General features: G+C 29.3%; 1 protein-coding gene across 4 annotated transcripts in view; it reads left to right on the top strand.

Annotated features, from left to right (window-relative positions):
* LOC119676147 (ecdysone-induced protein 74EF) overlaps positions 1-15273 on the top strand; it is a 70917-nt gene extending 55644 nt beyond the window's left edge. For 2 of the 4 annotated variants that reach the window (XM_038087393.1, XM_038087400.1), the window contains exons 5-7: positions 6327-6641; positions 6770-6985; positions 13857-15271. In XM_038087393.1, the coding sequence (XP_037943321.1) occupies positions 6327-6641; positions 6770-6985; positions 13857-14611 (1286 nt within the window). In that variant the 3' untranslated portion in view covers positions 14612-15271. Of the gene's footprint in view, positions 1-6326; positions 6642-6769; positions 6986-13856 lie in introns of all 4 variants that reach the window. The other 2 variants (XR_005252238.1, XM_038087383.1) reach the window with 2 other exon arrangements.
* Positions 15274-24037: the final 8764 nt, after the last annotated feature.

The following is a 24037-nucleotide window of genomic DNA, read 5'->3' on the forward strand; positions in this document are numbered from 1 at the left end:
CAATGGGCAAAGAAGTCTTAGTAGTTGAGAATTGAGGCAATTTTTCTTACCAACTTGAAAGTGGTGCCATTCTGTAAAATGAATAACCCGCTTCGCCTACCCAACAATTGCAATATCTTTTAAGCAGAAGTAAACGACCATTCACTTCGCAACCAAATTGGTCGTGTGCAACAAAATTAAATCAAAATCCAAAATAGTAGGTATATACGTATGGTTACTAATAATATTCTATTTCTTATATTATGTAGTACTTAATTAGAATAATATATAGAAAAATAAAGGGATAAATAGAGAGAAAGAGAACTTTTATTGATATATAGAGTTCCTTAATTGAACTTGAAGTCCTTAGAATGTTGTTTTTTTTTATATTAGAAACGCGTGATCTGTGTTACAATTTCAAATCTTGTTAAAACGTTCTTTAACCCAACTGTTCGATTGACTTTGATTTTGGAACAACTTTAATAACTTTAATGTAAATATCTGCTATGAAAACTATGATTAAAACAAACTAATGAAAAACAAGATAATAGTGCTTAAATTGATGTCGCATACGCATTCTTTTGATAAAATTATGTTAATCATTGTACTTTCTTTAAACATCGGTCAAAACTATTTTTTATAGATATATATGAAGATAACATTGGACAAAGTCTTGAAATTTCATTAAATTCTTTTTATATTCACCTGAACAGATATTTGTCTTTTACAGCTGTGTGGACTTTGTCCAATTTGAATCTGAACTTTTCAAACAGATGTAGTTTTTCTTCGAATGACGCCATATGGTTTTGAAATTCTGCCATTTTCTTTAACATATGTTTTAGTTCAAAATATGGATCTTATAACCAGATTAAGGTGCCGAACTGGTACCTATCTAACGATAACCACTTATGGTTTAGCTCTCAAATACAGCGCATCGATCCACTAAGTCTAAATTTTAAAATTTAGACTTTAGACTTTAAAATTTAGAATTTAGACACAAAACCTTTCTAAAACTATAAAAAAAAACAAAACATTTGTAAACTATTGAATCAACTGTCATTTGGAAAAGTTTGACTGCAGTGTTGTCACCAGTTAGAAAATGATTGTAGTTTGAGTTTGTTTGCAATCCAATTGTTATATAGATATTACCTATATAACGTGTGACATATGATAACATTAAGAAGAGTAAATAATATTGAAGAGTAAATTGGTTAGTTCAATTTACTCTTCAATTCTAATGTTGATTACATACATATATATGGAAAACTTTTCATTAATAATTTTAAGAATTTATATATACATATATTTATTTAAAATTTCGAAAACTGCGCCAAAAATTTCAGTATGGAAAATAAAATTGTCTGCAAATATTTTAAACATGATTTTTTCATTTGAATAGTTTAGTAAAATGAAGTGGTATATCTTAAATCTTTATTGCCTAAAGATCTTATTTATTTAAAATCATCAAAAATTAAATACAAAAATACTGCTCTAAGGATTTATATAGCAATAAACTGGGTGAAAACTAGAAAGTTAACTTAGTGACAGAAGGCAACTTTCTTCTTTCCCTCATAAAATTTAAATGTGCAGTTTTCTTTCTATTTTCCGCCTTATTTTCTTCTTTTTTTTTTTGTTTTTATCTTAAGGCCAATATTATGTTGACCATAGCCCCGGATAATTAAAGAATATAAAATTTACTTCAAAAAATTGTTAAAATATTAAAGATTGTTATGAGGGCAAAGTAGATTGCACTGATTTATATATCCAACTATACATATATGATGTATCTATATGATACATATATGATGTATCTTAATGAACGTTGCAGTACTCATTTTACATTAAAACATCTAATATTTAAGACGATTTAAGAGTTGTTTAAAAAAAAATTATTATTTTTATTTCTTATTTTTAAATTTAGTTACTACATTTAATTCCCTTCTTAACATTAAAAGGATAATAAATATTTTTAACACTAAATTGCCCAAAAACACAATTAAAAAAATATTATTTTAACGAAGTTTTGAAAAAGAAGGAAAGTTGACCTTTACAACTTTAAGTTGTTTGACTTCATCATCTACACAAAAGAAACATCTAAGCAAAGTGCAATAAAAGTATCTACCACAACAAAATTTATGTGGAACTAGGTAATTGCTTGCTGTTTGGGTAGAAACTACTTCCTTTGGGTAATCTATGCAGCAAACAATAAAAAATTTAGCAAACATTTTGAACGTGAAGACTGCGAGCACAAATAATTTAGCAGACTCTGTAAATTGTTTGTTAGTATCTTGAAATAGTAGATTGTAAATAAATATAAATATATGTATGTGAGTCAAGCAAGTAGTCCAGTCCCTCTAACTTTACTCTAACCGAGTCGAGTGCTTTACTACTTGTGCAGATAAGCCAAGCCGCATTTAATGCGCGCACTAAATGTGCATCTCGATTTTGCTAACTGCTTGCTTTAAAGCATATGTCAGTCAGCCTATGAATTGTTGGTTTACTTCACCTACAAACGGCAAAAACAAAAACAAAAACAAAAAAAAAACAAAGAAAACAAAAATAGCAACAACAACAACAAATGTAACAAATAGCAAAAGCAACGATAGAAGCGATAGTCGTGCACATAGTGCTTGCTTATTTACAAATACATGAAGCAACTATTCACACTCGTTTAGTTGAAAAAGAAATAAAAAAAGCAAATAAAAGTAAAAGCAACAACAAAATAACAACATGCAATAATGCTACCAGCAAAGCATAAATTGTAAACGACACGACAAGCCGACAAGCCTTGACCTGATTTCTCTTCCTCTCTCGTGGCTACAAGTTTTTCAGGGGCTGAAGTGGAGTGGCAGGAGGCTCGTCACTCATTGCGCTCGAAATGCTCCACCAACAATATTTTCTGCTGCCTTTGCTGCCGCTGCTACTGCTACTGCTGCTGTCATTGTTGGTGCTGGTGCTGGTGCTGATGGTATTGCTTTTACTGTTTACTTCAACTTGCTATTGCTATTGCTATTGCTTGATGTTGCAGAGAGTAATCAAAATTCACATACAAAATGTGCAGTCAATAGCAATACGACGTCGAGCAGTTGTGTGTAGTTGCTTGCAAGGCGGCTTTGGCTGTGCATTGTTTGCTTTGCCTTGCCTTGCCTTGCCAACCCCCCAACCATTATATGCCTCGTTTATTTATGCTGCCATGCCATATACTTACAACAATTACAACAATATTGCAAGCATCCGTACAAAATGTACACAAATATTGCAGCAGAATTATTATTGTTGTTGTTGTTTTTTTTTTGAATATTATTTTTGTTGTCTGCCATTGGCGGCGCTGCTGTCAATGTGCACAATGTGCAAATGAGAGAAACGGAATAAAACAAACGACAACGAATGACTTAAATCATATGAAGAGTGCAAGTTGTTTGGCATTAATACCAAACCACTGCATCCAACAACCAACAACCGACAACAGCAAAGCAACGAACGAACCAACCAACTAACCAACAAACCAACCCATCCAAGCAAGCATCTGGTGAAAGAAATCAGTGAAAATGCACTTTTACTTTTTAATTTTTCATCGCTGCACTTCGATTCACTTTTTTCTACTAACAAATATAAAAATATAAAAACACAAAAAAATACAAAAAAAATGCACATAAAAAGCAAATATGCTTTCGATTTATTTTGCAAAGAAAAAACATTGTAATTAATATGTGCATGAGCGTGTGTATGTGTGTGTGTGCAGCAGCACCGTACTCATATAAATTTATTCTTCAATTGCAAAAAAGAAAATAATTTTTTTTTATTAATTATTATAAGTGCAAGTTATTTGGCATAAATCGTTAGACTATCTTTTCATTTAATTGAGGCAAAAACAAAATCATACTGTACTGTACTCTTCATTCAAATGGTACACAGTGCGTATGATGGATATTTGGTATTTGTGATTGCTGTTTGCGTGACTTTTTTCTGATTAGCAAAAAAAAAATATTTTTTAAAACTCAAAGCAACAATTAATTCAAAAATAATAATTATTTTAATAACATCCATTAACAATTAAGTTTAATAAAAATTTTTATTTTTTGAGTATTTTGTATATAAAAAATCGAACTAATTTAATTATTAAGTAGCCTTAACTTGATATAGAGTTTTGACATGACGCAGCACTCCTTCCGAGGTACCTCCGCTGCGTGTGCGCCTTCTCTAGTATCGCACATCAAGTAAGTTTAGTGCTCCCTCACCTCAACTAGATCACTAGCGTAGAGGTTCACACTGTACTTCCTTCAACTACCGCTTCAAATACCATTTTCACTGGAGCAGCAGAAACCATTCCCACGAAATCACCAAACCAGCCGCTGGATGTTACTGCAGTCATATATGTATATTAGTGTCGTAATAAAGCTTGTACATCCCGTAGTTTATTTGGATGTTCACAGTTCATAGATCGAACTGTCTATAGTATATCTTTCACTCATATATACGGAATTTATTTATTTTCAAAATTATTAGACCATATTAACCCTTAATGTATCCTGTTTAATATTGCCAGGGAGAGATTATTAAGTGAAACACTTACTTCTACCATCTTCGCCTTACCAATAATAAATAAAAGACACTTAGGTTATGTGTGCCTTTCCAATTAATATGGCTCTTATATAACAAGACCAGTTCTTAAAAACTCATTAGAAGGGCCCGCGTAAATACTGCAAGGCTAACTGCAGTTCCCTCTGATCACTGGTGTGGGAGTCAACCACGTAAGGAAACTACGCAAAAAAAACAATTAAGCATTTTCTCAATGAATGCATGGCTCCGGCCTCCATGAGAACTATGTTTATCAGACTGTTTGATAGACTTTTCATCGATAAGAATGAAAGATCTGTGAAATTAACTAAATTGAGTGGAATGGATTTTTTCTTTTAATTCTTTTAAGATTTCTGGCGTGAAATTTGGCAATAAGGTGGCAGAAAATTGATAATTGTGGTCAATAGAAGATATTTGCTGATTAATCAACTAGTCAACCAAATATATTAACTAATTATTTTATTTTATTTTTATATTTTTTAATTATTTTCTATCATTTTTTATAGAAAATATATTTATTATTAATAGTATATGCTTAGTTAGAGCCAAATTGTATCTAAACGCTTAAGAGCCATAGAACCATGAATAAGATTAGATAGCTCTTTTATTAGTAACTTAAAGACCTAACATTATGTAAACAATTCATTTAAATCAACGATTAGTCTAAACATATCTGAGCTCAATAGTGGCTATTAAAAATTGAAATTCCGTATATTAATTATTTTACCTCTTATTTAATATTCTTTCTTATAAGAATCTATTTTGGGGAACATACCAGATGATTATTAACTTAACTTTGATGAAAAGAATTCATTGGATCAATGATATACCATATAATAGCACCTCTAAATTATATTTTACATTATTATAAGATCTTAAAAGTATATTCTTATTCTTTAAGCAAATTATCTCGTCGTTTGTAATATAATTACTGTTGAATAATAGCTTTCTGCAGGAAGTCGTTATAATTTATTAAAATTCAATCGATATAGTATAGAAATAATGTAATTTAAGTTGCGTAAAAGGAATGGTTGAAATTATGTTAAAGATGGTGAATATATCTATATCTAGTTTTAAATAGAAAACTTTATATAGATATAATTGAATTATTTAGTGATTGTAAAATTGGTATATATATTATAACATTTATATATAATAAACATGGTTCTGCTCTTAGATTTCTGTACACATATTTTTATTAATTCTAAATTTCTACCCTTAAGACAAAATAATTATCTTATTATTTTCGAAACCAATCAAGTAATATAACCTTAACCTCTGCTGTTATTCCAGGTATAAATCTTCGTTTTCTAAGCTTCTTATAAGAATAGTTCTGTACTAAAGTAACAATAAATAGAATTAATTACTGAAGACATATTTATCGAATAATTGTTGAATACAAGGAACCTAACTCTTTGGCATTGACATGTAACCTTCAGCCCTTGAAAGAAATTTACGATTTGTATTCAAATCGATTTTATATGCTAATTACTTTAAAATATTTCTTTTTGTATTCATTTATTTCAGGTTTAGTTTAATAAATCTTGTAACTACAACTAAATTAAAACTTAGAAAAAATATATAAATAAAAGCAAATGTTCAGTTCATGTCTTTAAGGGAATATCTTATACCTTTTACTTTCGATTAGTATTTCTGATATTAGTAAAGCGTTTGGCGAACTTGATTAATTTCTTATTTATTCGCTTATTTATAACAATTTAACTAATATTTTAACTAAGCAATAACTTTTATTATCTCATTACTTACAGATACAGAAATTCCAGTAATCAAGCAATCAACCAGCCCGGCACCTCACTTGCAACACCATCAACATCCGCAACAACACAATCCGACATCGTTTTCTGGTTCTGCTGCAATAATTAACATTAAATCGGAACAAAATGTTGCACATTCAACGCAACATTCGCAACATGTTGTGCATATGCAACATGGCAGTGGAACCGGAGGAACGGCAAACAACCTGCAACCGCTGGCTATTCCACACAGACCGTTGCTGCATAATTTACTTAGCGGTGGTCCAATACACAACGCTCATCACAGAAACTACAATACTGCAACCACAGGTGAGTATCTTCCAGGAAATATTAATAATTAAATATAAGAAAAAAAAATTATTTATATTAATTTTAATTATATTGAATTTATATTGATTATTTAAAATTATATTATATTCTCTTACTAACCTCTGCAGGCTCATTTCCCCCAAGTCCCGCTGACAGTGGCGTTTCCGATGTAGATAGCTCGAGTTCTGGTGGACAACCATGTAGTGATGAAGTCAAAGCAAGGCTGGGGCTACCACCGCATTGTCCTCCGCATTCAACGCATATGGCATCCGGCACGTTCTTGCATCCAAATCTCTACCAAAACTCTTCGTCATTGCGTAACATATGGAACCGTAGTGTTGGAAGTATGTATTTCTATCTTTTTTTCTTTTTTGTTAACTTAAATCTAAATAAAATATTCTTCTGCTACATTTATGCAATGTCTCTATGTATTCACATCTTTTTTTAAAGTATAAATTGCATATAAATTAACAAAGGGCATTGCTCCTTCGTTATTCCTGCTTGCGAGTCCTTTCAACTTCTTTGTTTCTCGTTTGTAAGTTTCGCTTGAGGGGATGTGAATTTTATGAACTCTGATGTCTTCGAATGTAGTCGCTAGTACTCGCAGTTACCAAAAGTGATTGTAAAGGTTACGTGTTACATGTATGACGTTACTCGAAAGGAGTAAACATTTGTAGTAATTTGCTCTCTCGATTGGAAAAACTTCGAACCTGAAACAAGGAACAGGAAGCGAACGTCGCATTGACTCACAAGGTGAAAAGGACAAAGCAAAAATTATAATCCATAAAATGTCAAATTTAATGTCATAGAATTTATTAATTTTAAGATTTCCAAAACTTTTCGCTAGATATTTTGACCTAAAAGTCATTCATTATTTGCATATATAATGTCATGGAAGTCCTACTCCATGAAAGCGATTAAGAGCAAGTTTTCAGTATTTTAAATTATTTAAAAATAGTTATTTATAATTGAGAACAGGAATTTATCTAAAGATATTTTAATAGAATATTCACTTGCAAGTAACAATTTCAGTAAAATAGTAAAATAGTTTCTTATTGTAAGAATTTTCTGGTAGCAAAGCCCATCTAACAACTTTGGTGTTTTTTTTACGTACGTATCTCTGGGTTTTAGTCACAGCACTTACGATACTTCAATTAAAGGAGCCAACCTCAATTAGTCAGAACAGCCGAAGTTGTGAGCACTGACACTCATATTATCAGACTTACACCTCTAGTTGGGCTCTACAAGTAAACCCGAAAGTTGAAAGTTGGGAATATCGAATTTTAGAATAGTAGACTGCTACATACCATATTATGACAGACATATTTCCAAAACTACGTATATAAAACATAATATTTCTCATATTTTATTATCAATTTCATTGTAAATTTTATATAATCAGATATCGATTTAATCATTTGTTTAGTCTCATTTGTGAGAATTCTCACGAAAATAACATGAATCTCAAGAATGTTATAGATAAACTAACACAAATTTAATAGCTTATTTTTAAATTAAAATAAACACATTAAAAAATTTGCTAAGCAGGCATATATAATATTATATTTTTTTTCAGTAGAAAAAATGTGTAATATTTTGTATATCTTTAAAGCTGGAATTCAATTTTTGATTAACAACAAATGAGTCAAGATTATAGTCGGAATTTTAGAAATCTGAAACTGCAACGATATAAATGATTAAGATCTATCAAATGACTAGTATTAATTACCTTTAATACAATATTGCAATATTCATGAGAATATATATTTTATATTAAAATATGGATTTGAATTTTTAAGTATTAGAAATCATTATATAAATATATATCTCCCAATTCCTAATAAACACTAGGACAGAGAACTACTACAATAATATACATAAAGTGCTTACAACTATCCCTAACCGCGAATAAGAAACAATCGGAATTTCGAATAAAAGTCAAAATATATCTGTTGTTGACGAATTTTAATGTCAGGGAAGGTTTTAATGTCTCTTAGAACCGTGTTTCGAAACATAATCTCCTTCTAAATAGAGACGATAATCTATCACAGACAATGCAGGTAAAACTAACTCGTTATATAGTCTTAAATCTGTCTTATTCTAAATAAATTTTTCTTTGTTATTTAAGAATTACCATCTTCCCCAACCTAGTGGTTGTGTACAATAAGCCTAATTTTACCTAAATTAATTTTTACAGTTTTTGCATTAAAAATTTAAAGTACAAGTACTTGTGTAATGTATGGTAGAGCCTTTTTAAAAATTCCAATTCGATCCTTATAAGTTTGTAAGAGTTCATGATATTTTGGACCTTCTAAAGAGATTCTCTATTACTGCTGAGTATTCCCAATGATCTTTTAATAGCACTGAGCTGAATAGATATTCATAATTCTTAACCTTTAGTGTTAAACAATCTGGGCATATCGTTTATATCATTCAAACTGGCATTGAGTTCTTTCTGTGTCAAACCTTTTAACAAAAGATGGGAAGACTCAATCATAAGCAGGCATCTGTATGCAATTTGACTACGCTCCAATTAAAGAAAATCAATCTCTCGCATTGAAATACGCCGTAGAGGTATCAGTATTTTAGTAGGTTTACTTACAGGTCACTGTATTTTAGGTAACCATGCTAGGAGACTAAATCTCCATTTCAACCATATCTGCCGTAGTTGTGGAGGGACTGATGGAAGGCGCGGCGCCACCTTATAATTTTAGGGGCTTTCTATTTTGAGGATCTTGGCGAAATGGCAAAACCCTTATCTGAACAGCATTTTAAGCTTTGCCAAACATTCTAAGTGGTTCTAACTCTTAAGTTTTTGTTTATACGGTAACACTACGAGCCTATAGACCTAAGTGGATCCGTTGGAATCATCGGTATAACCTAACCTAACCTAACGCTATAATGTACATTACGAAGAGACTTGAACCCTCTTAAGATTGAAGAGCACTTCAGTCCAGTAATCAAGGAGGAGAGATGGGAATAGAAAGGCTTAATACCTAGTGGGCTAGATTCATCTAAGTATATTACGAAGTAATATATTCCGGTGTTTATATTGGGGGCTTAAACAGATAAAAGCTTGTTATTAGATAAACTGCTCTACAATAATTTCAGGCTTCATTAATATAATGTCTGTTGCCATAATTCATTTTGTTGGAAAGGCGCTTATGACTAGGTTCAAAAACCTTAATTTTTACTAACGATAGTTGTTTATTAAGTCCATTTTCAAGAAGCATTGGTTAATTATAACTTCTTGTGGATGTAATCATTTTTATTTTAGTTTTTTTAATTAATAAATACATTTAAAATATAAAGTGAATTTTATTCCTAAAATAAATTCAAAAATTTTAAAGATACGGGTCTTATTTTTGGGGGTGAAATACTGACTGTAAAATCATTTTATTGGTCTTAAATCATAGTTTTTCATATTTTAAGGGTTTTTTTCGTAACTTCTATGAATTTAGTTTATAAATACAATTAATATGAAGTTTGATCTTTTCGAAGTGCAACTTAATTATTAATTAATTAGTGAATGTTGGTGTAATTGCTTTCTTCCTCCAGTTAGAATATTACGTATCGAAATATCGAAGGAAAATATTCTCTTGTCTTTAAGATATGGCAAGATTCACCATAAAAAGTATTTTTATTTGTGAAAAATAATTGCTAATACCTTAAATATTATATTTTTTTATTGTTAAGTGTTTTTTTTTTGTTTTGTCAAAACCCACACATATTCGAAAAATTTGATATGTTTATAAATCTTAAATCTTTTTAATAAATTAAAATAAATATTATTTCGAAATTTTGAAATTTCCTCATTTTATCTTTATTACGACGATTTGCATACATTTGCAAACAGAAATTACTTAAGTAATAAATTCGAATTCCCAGTGGCCCCCAATTAAATGCAAGCGAAATGATTACTCAAAATCCTTAAACATACTTATTTTAATTATAAATAATTTTTATTATTAGATTTTATCAACATTTATCGCGTAAACAAAATAGAAACAACAAAACGACAACACAACAACAAAACAACAACAACAATGTTAAAAAAGTGCAAAATATTTTACTAGTCGTAATATGTATGTTCCCAACAAACCATAAACAATATTTTTTTATTATTGCTAGGAATTGATGACCGAGAATAGCAGAGAATAACTCGCACACAATAATAATCATAACAACAACAACAACAACAACAAAAACAAGAATAATAATAACTGAAAGCAGACATCGATAGATGTGTTTTAATAGTTTTTACTTCCCGACACTGCCTGCGCTCTTCACATGCAATTATACTGCATAAATATGTGCGCGTATCATATGAATTCGTTAATATGTATACGAGAATATTTTTATATGATTGAATGTGTATATGCATTCATTTGCTTTTGCTCCAAAATGTATATATATGTATATTTACGCAAATGTGCGGAATTGTATGTGTATATATGTATGCAGCAATGAATCTGTGGTCATCGACACATTGCCTTTGCGCAAATTCTGAAGGTCACAACTACATGCATGCAAGCCGATGTTCTAGCAAAGCAAAGCAAAGCAAAGCAAATGAGCAGAGCACAGAGAACTTTAAGCGAACAACAACAAAAACAACATAGCAACGTTGGAGAGCTTTAGAATGAGCATGAGAATCAAAGCATTTAAACGTCGCTGCTCACTTAAAATAATGATGTTGGCTTTGTATGAACACTTATTGCACACAAATATAATTCCCCCCGCCACCCATTTCCAATGTTGAACAAACGTATGAGAAACATTTTCCTCTTTGTTTTCGTTGTTGTACTTTTCATTTTTTTTTTGTTTTGTTTTTTGCAATTTGTATTTTGATTTTCTCTCTATTTTGTTGCGCTGTTGTGTGCACTTAACAGAATCCGTATGCGATTCAATATGCGAATCTTAATAAATGTACGAGTACTCGTACATTGTGTACAAAGGAATCGTTTGGATGAGGCGTGTAGGGGGAAAACGCAAAAACACTTTTATTTTTATTAAAGCTACATTTTGTAACATTCTTCTTTATTTTGACGCCGGATGTAAACCATAAATATGTACGAACATTAACAAACAAGCATACATACATACATATGCTAGATATTGGTTCATTCGTTTGCCTGTTTGTTTGTTTGTTTGTTTATGTGTAATCAAATATGCATTAAAAATCAGCGCTAGTTACAACTCTCCGTGCAAATACTTACTTAGATATGTATATGCTTATGTGTATGAGTATGTATATGTTTACATTCATATTTGTCTACATTCATATTCAATCGGGTCTATAATTGCTAATATGCCAAAGAATTTTAAAGGTGCTTAGTTTAGTTTTTTTTTTGTTTTTGGTATGTAGCCGCAGTTCGTTGTCGTATACGTGAGCTTAGATTTGCTATTTTATTGATCTATAGATGTATACATATGTAAATGATAGATACATACAAACAAAAACAATAATAATTGTTAATAAAAATTTGAACAGTCAGTCAAAAATTTATTATCTCAATTTGATCAAACTCTAAATATGTGTATGTATATAGGAAGTACAACTACTCTTGTACCTATTACATTATTAGATAAAAATAGTCGGTAGTTATTCTTTACAAATATTCTTTCATAATAGACTTTTCCTCTCACGATTAAAATTAGCTACCATCCATAACTAAGACATGGCCACACTGAAGATCTATTTCTAGCCGCTTCACGCGTAGTGGATGTACCCGCATCACCAACTACTACTAATATACCGTAGATATGGTGCGCCTCTTTGTATCCGTAGACTGACGTTTTCCAACATAGTATAATTTAAAAGGTTCTTCGAATAATGTACTTTCCATCTATAGAAGTACTTGCGTATAAGTTTCTGTCATCCGCTAACGTTAGACCTTATTCTATTTTATATTATTTTCCATATAGTCTATACATTTCATGTGCATATTCCCGTAAATGTTTCAAAAACCCTGGGTGGAGTTCCAAAATGTTTGGTGTCAAAAAAGTCTAATAACGACCAGTAAAGAAACACAGAATATATCAAAAACATTCCATTCTAATAGCAGTTATTGTATACTACTTTACATAAGTCTTTGTACTCAAATAAATTCTGATATTATAATGGTCCAAAAAATGTTTTTTCATATTAAAAATATATTATTAAATTATCGACAAAATCTCGGAAAATTGTATTTTGTTACTCATACGCATTAGTGTCCAGAATTTATTTTCTATATTCGGCCTCCAATTCTACCAATTCATATTTTTATGAGTTCGTCAAATTTTTATTTTACACCATTTTTGCTTTAAAAATCAGTCTTTATTTTTAACTTACATATAATTTTTTTTCTTCGTTTTGTTGTCCAAATAGACCTTTACCTATAAACTTCTATTTTTACCTTCTAACATTCAATCTTCATATTTGCCTTTTTACGTATACATTCACTTATATGAACTTTTCTCTTGATATAAACTGAACATTATATTATGTGCGTCAAACACTAGTTTTATATACTGGACCAAATCTCTTCCTTTTATGCAAAGCTTCGAAACGAAACCAAACCGAAAACCGAAAAAAACCGAAATTTTTTTCGGTGCGAAAATCGGAACCGAACCAGAACGAAAACCGGAACGGAAAAATTTCAGTTCGAAGCCCTGATTTTATGTGTATATAAGTACATATACTTTATAAACAGAATCCATGCTTTGGCTTACAAAGGACTTGTATAGAAGAATCTTAAATTTTCTGTAAAGCAACATACTTTTAAACTACTGTATTGGCTTAACTTGTAATATATATGTTGAGCAGATAATATTCTTTAAGCGATATTGTGCCGAATCACAAATTCTCCTCAAATATTTTAATTTTTTAACACGTGAATGATACATTGAGCAGATAATATTCATTAACCGATATTTTTCAAAACTTAAATTCTCCTCACTATTAACTTTTTTAACCTATAATAGATACGTTGAGAAGATAATACTCGTTAAACTGTATACTATATGTAATAGTTTAATAATTTTCACAAATGATTGTTCTAATAAATATTCCAATTTTAAATAATATTTTTAAGGTTTTCTATTCCTTTTAAACATTTTGGTTTATATATGATACTCGTGTAATATAACAGCTTATATATAGTCATATTTTTAATATTTTTAAATTTATCAAATATATTTTGAAAAATTATTAACCGCTATTTTATATTTCAGTGCCAGAAAGCTATTATCACACACTCAACTCCAATGGTAACGCTCTCAATAATGGCGGAAATGTTGGTAACAATGGTGGAGGTGCGAGCAATGCTCCTGTGAATGGTCTCACAAGTAACGGTGCATATGGAACATCGCCGTACTTTACAACACCTTCGCCACCACGCACAAGCGGCAATTTAAACAATCACCATCCACTACATCATCAACAGCATTCTCTGCATCACCTACAGCATTCCAATGTTTCCAATAGCAGTGTAGGCTCCACGAGCGGTGGTGGCCTATCTGCCAGCGGAGTACTACACCAGCAAAGTGTGATACAACCAGCAACGTCAAGCGTCAATTATGATCTCTCCTACATGCTAGAATTGGGCGGCTTCGCACATCAGCGCAAAGTGAAAAAACCGCGTAAACCAAAAATAGAAATGGGTGTCAAGAGACGCAGTAGAGAGGGTTCCACAACATATCTATGGGAATTTTTACTTAAACTGCTGCAAGATCGTGAATATTGTCCGCGTTTTATTAAATGGACCAACCGGGAGAAGGGTGTATTTAAATTGGTAGACTCAAAAGCCGTTTCGCGTTTATGGGGCATGCATAAAAACAAACCCGACATGAACTACGAAACAATGGGGCGTGCACTACGCTACTACTACCAGCGGGGCATATTGGCTAAAGTTGATGGTCAGAGATTGGTCTATCAATTCGTAGATGTACCAAAGGATATAATAGAAATCGATTGTAACGGCGTGTAAACCAACTTACCAAACTGCATTCACACAAACTTACAACAGTCAAACAAAAACGTAAACGTCTTGAGCCCCCAAGTTCTTCGAACGTTAGCAGTATAGCAGTCGTAAGCCCCTCCCCCACAAATAATGTACAAAGCCGTTAGGTAAATATGCAACGAACGCATATATCCGCTACACATTATCACATTTAGTTTTGTGCTGAATTACAGGGACATTGAGGAATACGAGTACAGTCGTTAAAAGCTCGGATTCAATCAATCGGCTCATTAATAATGTAAGGCATGAAATTTTGTGCACACACACACACACATTTACTCACAAACGCCCGTAAATATGTGCAATCTAACTGTTACTCTTACTGTTACTGTTAATGAAACTAAACGTACGTACATGTGTGTGTGTGTGTGTGTGTGTGTGTAAGCGTGTGATTACCGAATACGCTGAAAGCGAAGTTAAATGAAGGATTTCAAATTATTTACATACTCTTCTATGTGTACTCGTATGTGTGTATATGTATTAGTATTTTGTATGTAATGTTGTATAGCAGAATTTTTTTGTAAATGTTGATTTTTTCTAAGTGAAAATCTATGAAATTAATTTGTATATTTAGTTAAGATACCATTAGGCTAAGGGAATGTTGGATATAGTGTTGTAATATTGTAATATTGTATTTAAAAATCGTTAAAGAAATCTATTAGATATTATTATTATATAGAAATTTTTATATGTATATCAGAGAGAAATTTTAAGAAAACTATTATTTTGTTTTTGTTGCCTATTTTATAGTAGTATTAATCCTAAGATAAATGTTGAATTTTAATTGATTATTATTAGTTTTACATCTATATACTTATTATATATACATATATATATATATATAATGCTTTATATATGTATAGTTTATGTTATATATAGTTTAAAGCAATGAAGAAGATAATGATGACGATTTTCTAAATTTATATATCTTAATTTAATAATAAATGTGTATGCGTTTGATGAGCTACATCATTAAAAACAGGAACAGGATTAGAATTGAAAATGGATCTCGCTGTAAATCGAATTACTCCCACAAACGTTCCCACTAAAAGATCTTGTTCACATTGCAAGATAATTTACATTAAGAGTATGTATTTCAAATCGTCTATAACCTCAAAATCTTATAATAATTTCAAATAATCATTTTTTCTTTTATTTTAAATATCACTTCGAATAATTTTTTTTTCAAATCGTCTTTAACCGCAAAATTTTATAATCATTTTAACACAATAATTAATTAATTATTATTTTTAATTATTAATTATTTTTTTAAATATCACAAAATAATTTTTTTCAAGTCATTTTTAACCTCAAAATTTTATAATAACTTCAAAACAATCATTTTTTCTTTTTATTTTTAAATATCACATTAAATAATGACCTAAATGTTTGGTGTTAAATATAAAAATTACTTCAAAAATTTATATCTCAATATAAGAAGTTAAATTTTTGAACTAATTTTTTCGAAATCAAAGAAACTGCCTAAACCTCTCCTAATTTTATCAATGCCCAAAATACTGCTTTTAAGATTTAAAACTGAAGACTACAAATTGAAAAGACAAACTATTTAAAGAACGAATGACACAACCTATGCAGTGTTCAGATCATTATTTACGTATAAAGACAAAAATATACATTAGTCTTTATCTTTATATTTTTATTTTTGTGATACCTATATATAGTTTTTAGACCGACTACTCACTGCTACTTAGTCTTATACTCTTTCTAAAGAACAATATACACTATATACTATGATTATTTTGCCAAGTATCCTTATACTGCCACTAAATTTAATTTTTTTAACGAAAGTATTTTTATATATCCCCACAACTTAACATAAGTATTAAATATATATTATATATAATTTTTTTTGGTATCACACCGACTCAAAAGTTTTTAACGAACTAAATGTAGAATGATTTACGTATTCTCTGTTAAATATAGGTTTTCAACTAAACACTTTTATTTTCTGAGAATTATTCTCACAATATGCTAAAATTCTTAAATCTCACGATCTCCAACCGTAAAATTCTTATTAGGAACTTTTATAGTTTTAAATGGATTCTAATCTTTCCCCTAACAATCTGATATACATATGTATTTCCCTGCTGATGTGCTTCATTTAGTACTCAATTAGTTCGAAGAAGTTATTGCAACCATTGTCTAAAAATTTTGTTTCTTAAACAAAAACCTAGTATTATTAACCAACAAAATTTTTATTTTTATAATATGAAATTATACTTTGAAAAGTATTTATTAGTGAGGTTAACCACGTTTGATAAATTGAAGCTCCATTTTGCTGTTTCTAAAATTTACCCATATTATTTTTAGATGTGAAATTTTTAGATGTTATGAATCAGTAACTCTCTTAAGGATTACTATATGAAAAGCTGAAACTAGATTAAATCTCATATGTGTTGCATGTGACGTTTAGATATTTTAACTTAACTTGTTAATTTCTTAAGAATTTACCAAACAAATACTACCCTGATTGTAACAGAAGTACATATCTTGACATGTAGAAATATAAATTATCTAAAGTTTAGATATAAACGACACAAATAACTGCCAAACAAGTTACTAATTCAAAGTTTATATAAAATAAAATCGATTAAAGTCAATATGTGTAAATACCGAGGTTTGTACAATGACAGAATGAGTCAGCATTATAAAGCGGATCCATAGGATTACCGTATTAACCTAACTTAACCTAACCAACACAATCGTCAAGTTTTTTCTTACAATACATTAGATCAACAGGCCTAACCTTAACTTTAGAACCGTCGTAATATTTTTACTTAAATTAAGCAATAAAATGATCAATAGTTCTTAATGGTTCCCTAACTAATGCAAACATATGTTAGCCAATTAAATTCATGCCTTCATTGCGAAGGACCTAATAATATATATGTACAATCCCACAGGTAGCCATATCTGATCATTTACATCACATCTAATAAATTATAATTCAATATAAAAAATATATAATCAAAATTAAATACGTCCGTAATGAAATTATCTCTCTTTTGAGCAATGTGAGTGGAATGGAGCGGAGTGGAGTGATGGAGTAATTCGATGTTAATTGCAGTGCTGTTGTTAGTAGTCAAAAGTTTGAAAGTTACTGGAAAACTTTGCAATATTTGGAGTGTTTTTTTAATGATTCGATTTTGTTAATTATTTTAGTAATAACGGCAATAATAATTTACACTAAGCTTAAGATTTATATATTTTAAATATTCGAAATATTTTTTTGTTTTTGTAATTAAAAAAAAATAATTTTATTTTAGCACTACTTCGTTCGTATTGTTCTTTCTTTGTAATTGTAATTGTAAAAATGCATAAAAGGAAAACCGTCTATAACAATATCACTGCCACTTAATTAAGCAGTAATCGCACAGATACAATTGCTAATCGATTGTGTCTGTAATTACTTGTAATTATTTAAATTTCCAATTAATTAATGTAAATGTTAACTCCTAAAGTCCTACGCGCACTGCCGAATGTGCAATCTTTATGTTGTCGGTTTAGAACCCCCAGAGACCAGAAAGAAGAAGAAGAAGAAAATTCAAAGAATTTAAATCCATAAGTTTGTGTTATTAAAAATATTTTATTTTTATTGTTTATATTTTTAGTTAAAATTTTATTTTTATTTTTTCATTTTCTGGTATGTGAATATTTAAAGCATTATAAAAAACAGATTTTTTTAATGTAATAACTTTTTTCTTATTTAAAAAACAATAAAATTATAATTTGATTTGCATGTCTTTTATTTATGATTTGTTTCTTTCGCAAATTCTTCCAACTGCTCCTCTTCATTATATGTGGTTGGAATTGAATGTCCACAAATGAATCACAGATAACCTAATATTATGTATACACATTTTAAAAATGGACTTTAAAATTTTTATACTGGGAAGAATTTTAATCACAGATGAGAGATGAAAGAGATGAACATTATGCAACACTTCTACGAGAGATGGTGTCTATCAAGTCTTAAATAGTTAAATTGTCCTAAACTTCGCTCAGAGTGAAGTTTGGCGTGTGAAGTTTTTATGCTAAAGACAATCACATGGGAATCACATATGCTGTAACAGAAAGGAAGGCAGCCAGTGTTATACTTTACATATGCTTTAGGATCCTACACTTATTCCTTGATACCCACATTAAGGAGCATAACAAACTTTTTAATTTTAACAGAGCTTAAAAATATTTACTAACATTCAGTTGATTTTTGAATAGCTCCATTAGAAATTAACAGCTATCACTGAACAAACGTTTATGTTTTTCCAAGGTTCTTTAAACCAATTACCTCATGGACGTATATCAACTTCGAAGAAAACGGAATCTCTTTTTATAGTGAACTTACAGTAAAATTTTATACTGAAAACACGACCCATATGGTAATGTCTGTGATAGAATGATGGAGGAGCTTCCTACAGAAGGGCTTAAGCCTAAAATGATTGCTTTCAATTTCACTTTATTGGATATCTCTCTAGTTATATTGTGTGTGATTTACTACATATCGAACATTTCGTTTCTTTTTTAATTTCCTATAAGAATTACACTGGGATGATCGTATTAAGATCTTACTAAGACAATGTTAAGACATTCTGTGTGGAGCATTTAAAATTTCCAGAACTTTGTAAATTGAAGAAATGCTTTTCATTACGGCTATTTATCAACTTCGAAAATAAGGAAATATGATCTGAATTACCTATTTGATTACTTATTATCTATTATTGACTATTAGCATAAAAAAAAATAGATTTTATTGTGTGGATAAGAATTTTCCACTTAGTTTCAGTGATATTTTGAAGAATGGAAAATTGACTTATTTTTTCATTTAGTATCATAGTATCAAAAGAAACTATGAAGATCTCCTTGACTCATTAAGAATGGTAGACTACAGACTACTGATCTTTGGTACATGTATTCGGTATAAATAAGAATTTCTGTAAGATCCCAGTTTGGTTCACTAGGTTAAAGAAAAATTTTTGTGTAAAAAATTTTAGAGAATTAATTCAATAACCTTCTTCAGAGGATAACTATAAAGTGACTTATTTGACTCACTAGGACCAAGAAAGGAATAGAGCGATCACTCTTAGAAAATCATTAATATACCATAAAGATTTGATTTTATAGTAGATTAGAAAGAGTTTTGAAAAATTTAATAAAATACTTATACCAATACTCTGCGGCTATGATCTACAATAAGAAGAGCCAATAAAAAACATAGAATAAAAACATAGAATTTTAGTTGTGCAATTTATAAATCTTCCTCAAATAAATTCTTAGCCATTGAAACAATAATCAAATTTTTATTTAATTATAGAGAAATTTTTTGGAATATTTCACTGTCCAATGGTTGTAACTGATTTTGCTTTTAGAATAGGTGATTCCAGCTTATATATTCCAGCTGCCTTTCTTATACTTCTAGTATTACAATGAGTCTCTTTTAGAAGATGAAAGCTTTTGACTCTTCGTGAAAAATTTTTTTAAAAATCCTTTGAACTCAATGCTTCTGTTAAGATCTTCTAAACTACGTCCACTAATCAATTAGTAAGTTTAATAAGTAAAACCTACATAATTATTTGACGTATTCATCCTCACTATTGAAAAGACTGCAGTAGACGAGTATCATCCTCATATGAACTTCATTTTACATTTATATTGCTTTTTTATGGATTAAGAAGGATTAAGAATGTTTTTATATCTGTATATTTTTATATATTCCTATTTTATTATCAAATTCTTCTTATTCTTTCCAACAATGTAGGCAAAACTATAAATATTGTTTGTAAGATGATTATTAAAAATATAAAAAAATTTAATTATTTTATTAAAATAATTAATATTAAGACTTTTTAAAATTAAAAATGACTGTGTAAAATGCAGCGATTGAGCGAAAACGCTGCTAATGATTGATATATGTATATAGAATGATATGTTTTTAACTAAAAATTATCTTTATAAGATTGTTAGAGTATTTAATTCAAATTTATATTGAGTTTTATTTTATATATAAATTATTATTTATATTATATTAATTATTATATGTTTATTAAAACGCTTATACCCAGTGGCGTAACTACATTTTTTAGGCCCATAAGCGAATTATAATTAAGGAGCTCCTACTAATATCTTTTTATATCCTTTACACAAAAAAGTGTAAAAAAGGTATATTAGGCTTGTGAAGATTTTCGTATCGTCTGTTTGAAGTCTGTTTCAGTATCTGAACAATGTGTCAAGTTATTCTGTGTATCACAATTAGCAAAGGCATCATTTAAGCCGTTTACTCCTTCAGTTTTGTTTTCATTTATTTTAAGAAAATTGTCTAGTTTGGGTAATTTCTTTAATGTTAATAATGAATGCATAAATTTATAATGGGGCCCCCTAAGTTCGGGGGCCCGAAAGCATTGCTTCCAGTCGCTTCCCTGTAGTTACGCCACTGCTTATACCATCACCAGTTGAAACTGTTAACATTTAACAATATTGAAAAATAAAAACAGTTTGAGTGACATTGTATGTTACTAACATCAGCTTAAAACGAAGATAGTGCAAAAAGTTCAAATATAATTATTATATGTTAAAATTACTTTAATATAAAATATTTGAATTCTTCCAACAACTTCATAGTGTGTATATACCCTATACGCTATAAATACATTACATAGTTGTACAGCGCCTAAGAAAGAAAACACCTAGTGAGCTTTACAAATTTAGCCGTCAAAAATCGCTTTTACATTTCTTTAGACACACTTTTCACATCAATAAGAAATGTGGAACGAACTAGTGATTGGCAAAATAAACTTTCAGTATTTCAGTATATTTTTCTCTCGTCTACATATATAAGATGTAGTCTCAGTCGTAACTATTGTTTCTCTGAGTATATGGCACTACAAAACGCAACATTTTTTTCAGAATAGGGAACATGATCTCCAACTGTTTTATAAAATTTCGTTAATTTGTCAATCACCAATTTATATGAAAATATATATTTATAAATAAATAAAATATATAACATGAACAAAATAAATATATCTCTCGTTTATCCACCCTGATTAAATCTACAATAAAATTGAAATGAAATTGAAATATTGCAACGAATATACAAAAACGATCAAGTTGCAAGTTTTTCACGTCTCTTAAGCAACGATACACCCCAACAATAATTTTCACTTCTTACAATGTCTTTAAAAATGTACGATCGCTTGTATAACAGTTCGGAATGGCGACAGCGCTGTTAACACTCATTATAACATTTATTTATTAACAGAACGTAATTATATGGATTGAAATGAAAAACCTGGCTTAAATTTTATAATTGCTTTATTTAAATCAAATATATTTTAAATTAATTTAAAAATTTTTATTATTTTATTTTATTATTTTTTATATATTTAATTATAATTGTATAATTATAAACTAAATATTATTTATTTACCCAAAACAAAATTGGAAATTACAAAGCAAACGATAATTGATATACCTCCCGATTTAAGCTATGATATTATATAAATTTATATAAAGAAAAAGTATTTATTAAGTATTTTAGATAAATTGAATGTAAATTAAATATATAAAATATATATATATATATGTATTAATTGTGTGGAGTCTCAGTTGTGAGGTTTCATAAATACAAACAAAGTATTGTATATATAAACAATACATAAAATAAATTACTAGAAAATTAAATATTATTTATGTATTACATACAATATATATTTACACCCTACACAAAGCAAATTTATACACTTATAAATTGATTTTGTACTAATATATATAAAAATAAATATATATATATATAAATTTATGAAAGTTAATTTGCATATTTATTAACAAATATGTATATATATATATATTACCAATATTATATATGCATCTATGTACGTATTTTAGAAACAAAAATAAAAACGAAAATGTTTATATATAACAATAAAGAAAAAATAAAAAAAATTAAAAAACGACGCAACGAATTAAAAAATTAAATTAAAAAAGGAAACCCGAAGGACCTTTTCACGTCTCATCACATAAATTTAATTGCATATAAACTTTCATATGATAAATATTAAATAAATAAACATATATATCTATATGTATATATATGTATATGAAAAGTATGTAATACTATAAAGTACATATTAGATATGATAATGCTTAGCATTCTAGGCAATATTTAAATAATACGAGTATGAATATCTTTAATGCAACTGGCAACTAAGTCTTAAGATTTATAAATTAATTTGTATTTATACATTTTTACACTAAATTGAAAAAGAAATAATTAGTTTAATTATAGTATAATTTATAAATACAATAAAAACAACATTTGGACCTCATCTTTGTGTTTAAGTTGATTATGACTTATTTTTTTGATGTAGGTAGTAACTTTTGCAGATCTGAATTCTGTACTCCAGAATAGAAGTAAACAAAGAAGCTTAGATTATGTTAATTATTTGCTTGCTTAGTCTACTAGTCTACTAATGGCTTCAAGTTTTTAAAAAATTAAATCTGTTTTATATAGTAGAAGACAGTGGAGGTTTGGTTAGATCAACCATCTTGTAGCTAATTGTCTTCTTTCAAGTACTACAAGCGTAGGGTATAGGATAAGTTGCTATTATGAAGTCTGCTATATATATATTGTCTGCAATATAGATATCCACGGGCTAATATAACATCATCCTCCACTTCTTATATCTTCATCCAAGACAGAATATAGACAAGTAGCACATATGAACATTTTTCTGGTACACAGATTATAATATATATAGCTAATATACTCATTGGTATATTACACCCAGTTTGCCCAATTAGAAAGACTAAGTGAGTATTAAAACGTTAACCATGATCACTGGGATATTAAAACATATAGTTATTTGTTGTACACTACATCATGTAAATGTGAATGGTAATACTAACAATACCAACCAGTGATACTGGAGCGTTGTTGTTGTTGTAACCCGAAAAGATCAGCAGACTGTGTCCCTGTTCGAAGTGGCGAACGATACTTGATCTTCTATGTTAGAAAGTAATACTGAGACATTATTGTTGTTGTAAAGTTGTTGTAACTCGAAGAAACCTGCAAGATGTGTCGTTGTTAGGACTAGTGAATGACAGACACTTCGTTGTCTATATTGATGTGCGATACTGGGGTGGTGTTGCTGTCGTAACTCAAAGCAACCTGTTAGGAGTGCTAAGCAGTTCTTGGATGTCTATGTTAAAGAATGATTGTGGAACAATAAATCCACAGATTGTAGAACTTATTTTTTATGGATTTGTAATTAATAATTAACGAGCAACTTTTTTCACATATTCCTGGGATTCTTAATGAGCAGTCCTTAGTCAATTGAAGATTCTTCGATTTTCAATATTTTATTTGGTAAACTTAAA

This window comes from Teleopsis dalmanni, chromosome 1 (genome assembly GCF_002237135.1).
Source record: "Teleopsis dalmanni isolate 2A chromosome 1, ASM223713v2, whole genome shotgun sequence".
In the NCBI taxonomy this organism is placed as follows: domain Eukaryota; kingdom Metazoa; phylum Arthropoda; class Insecta; order Diptera; family Diopsidae; genus Teleopsis; species Teleopsis dalmanni.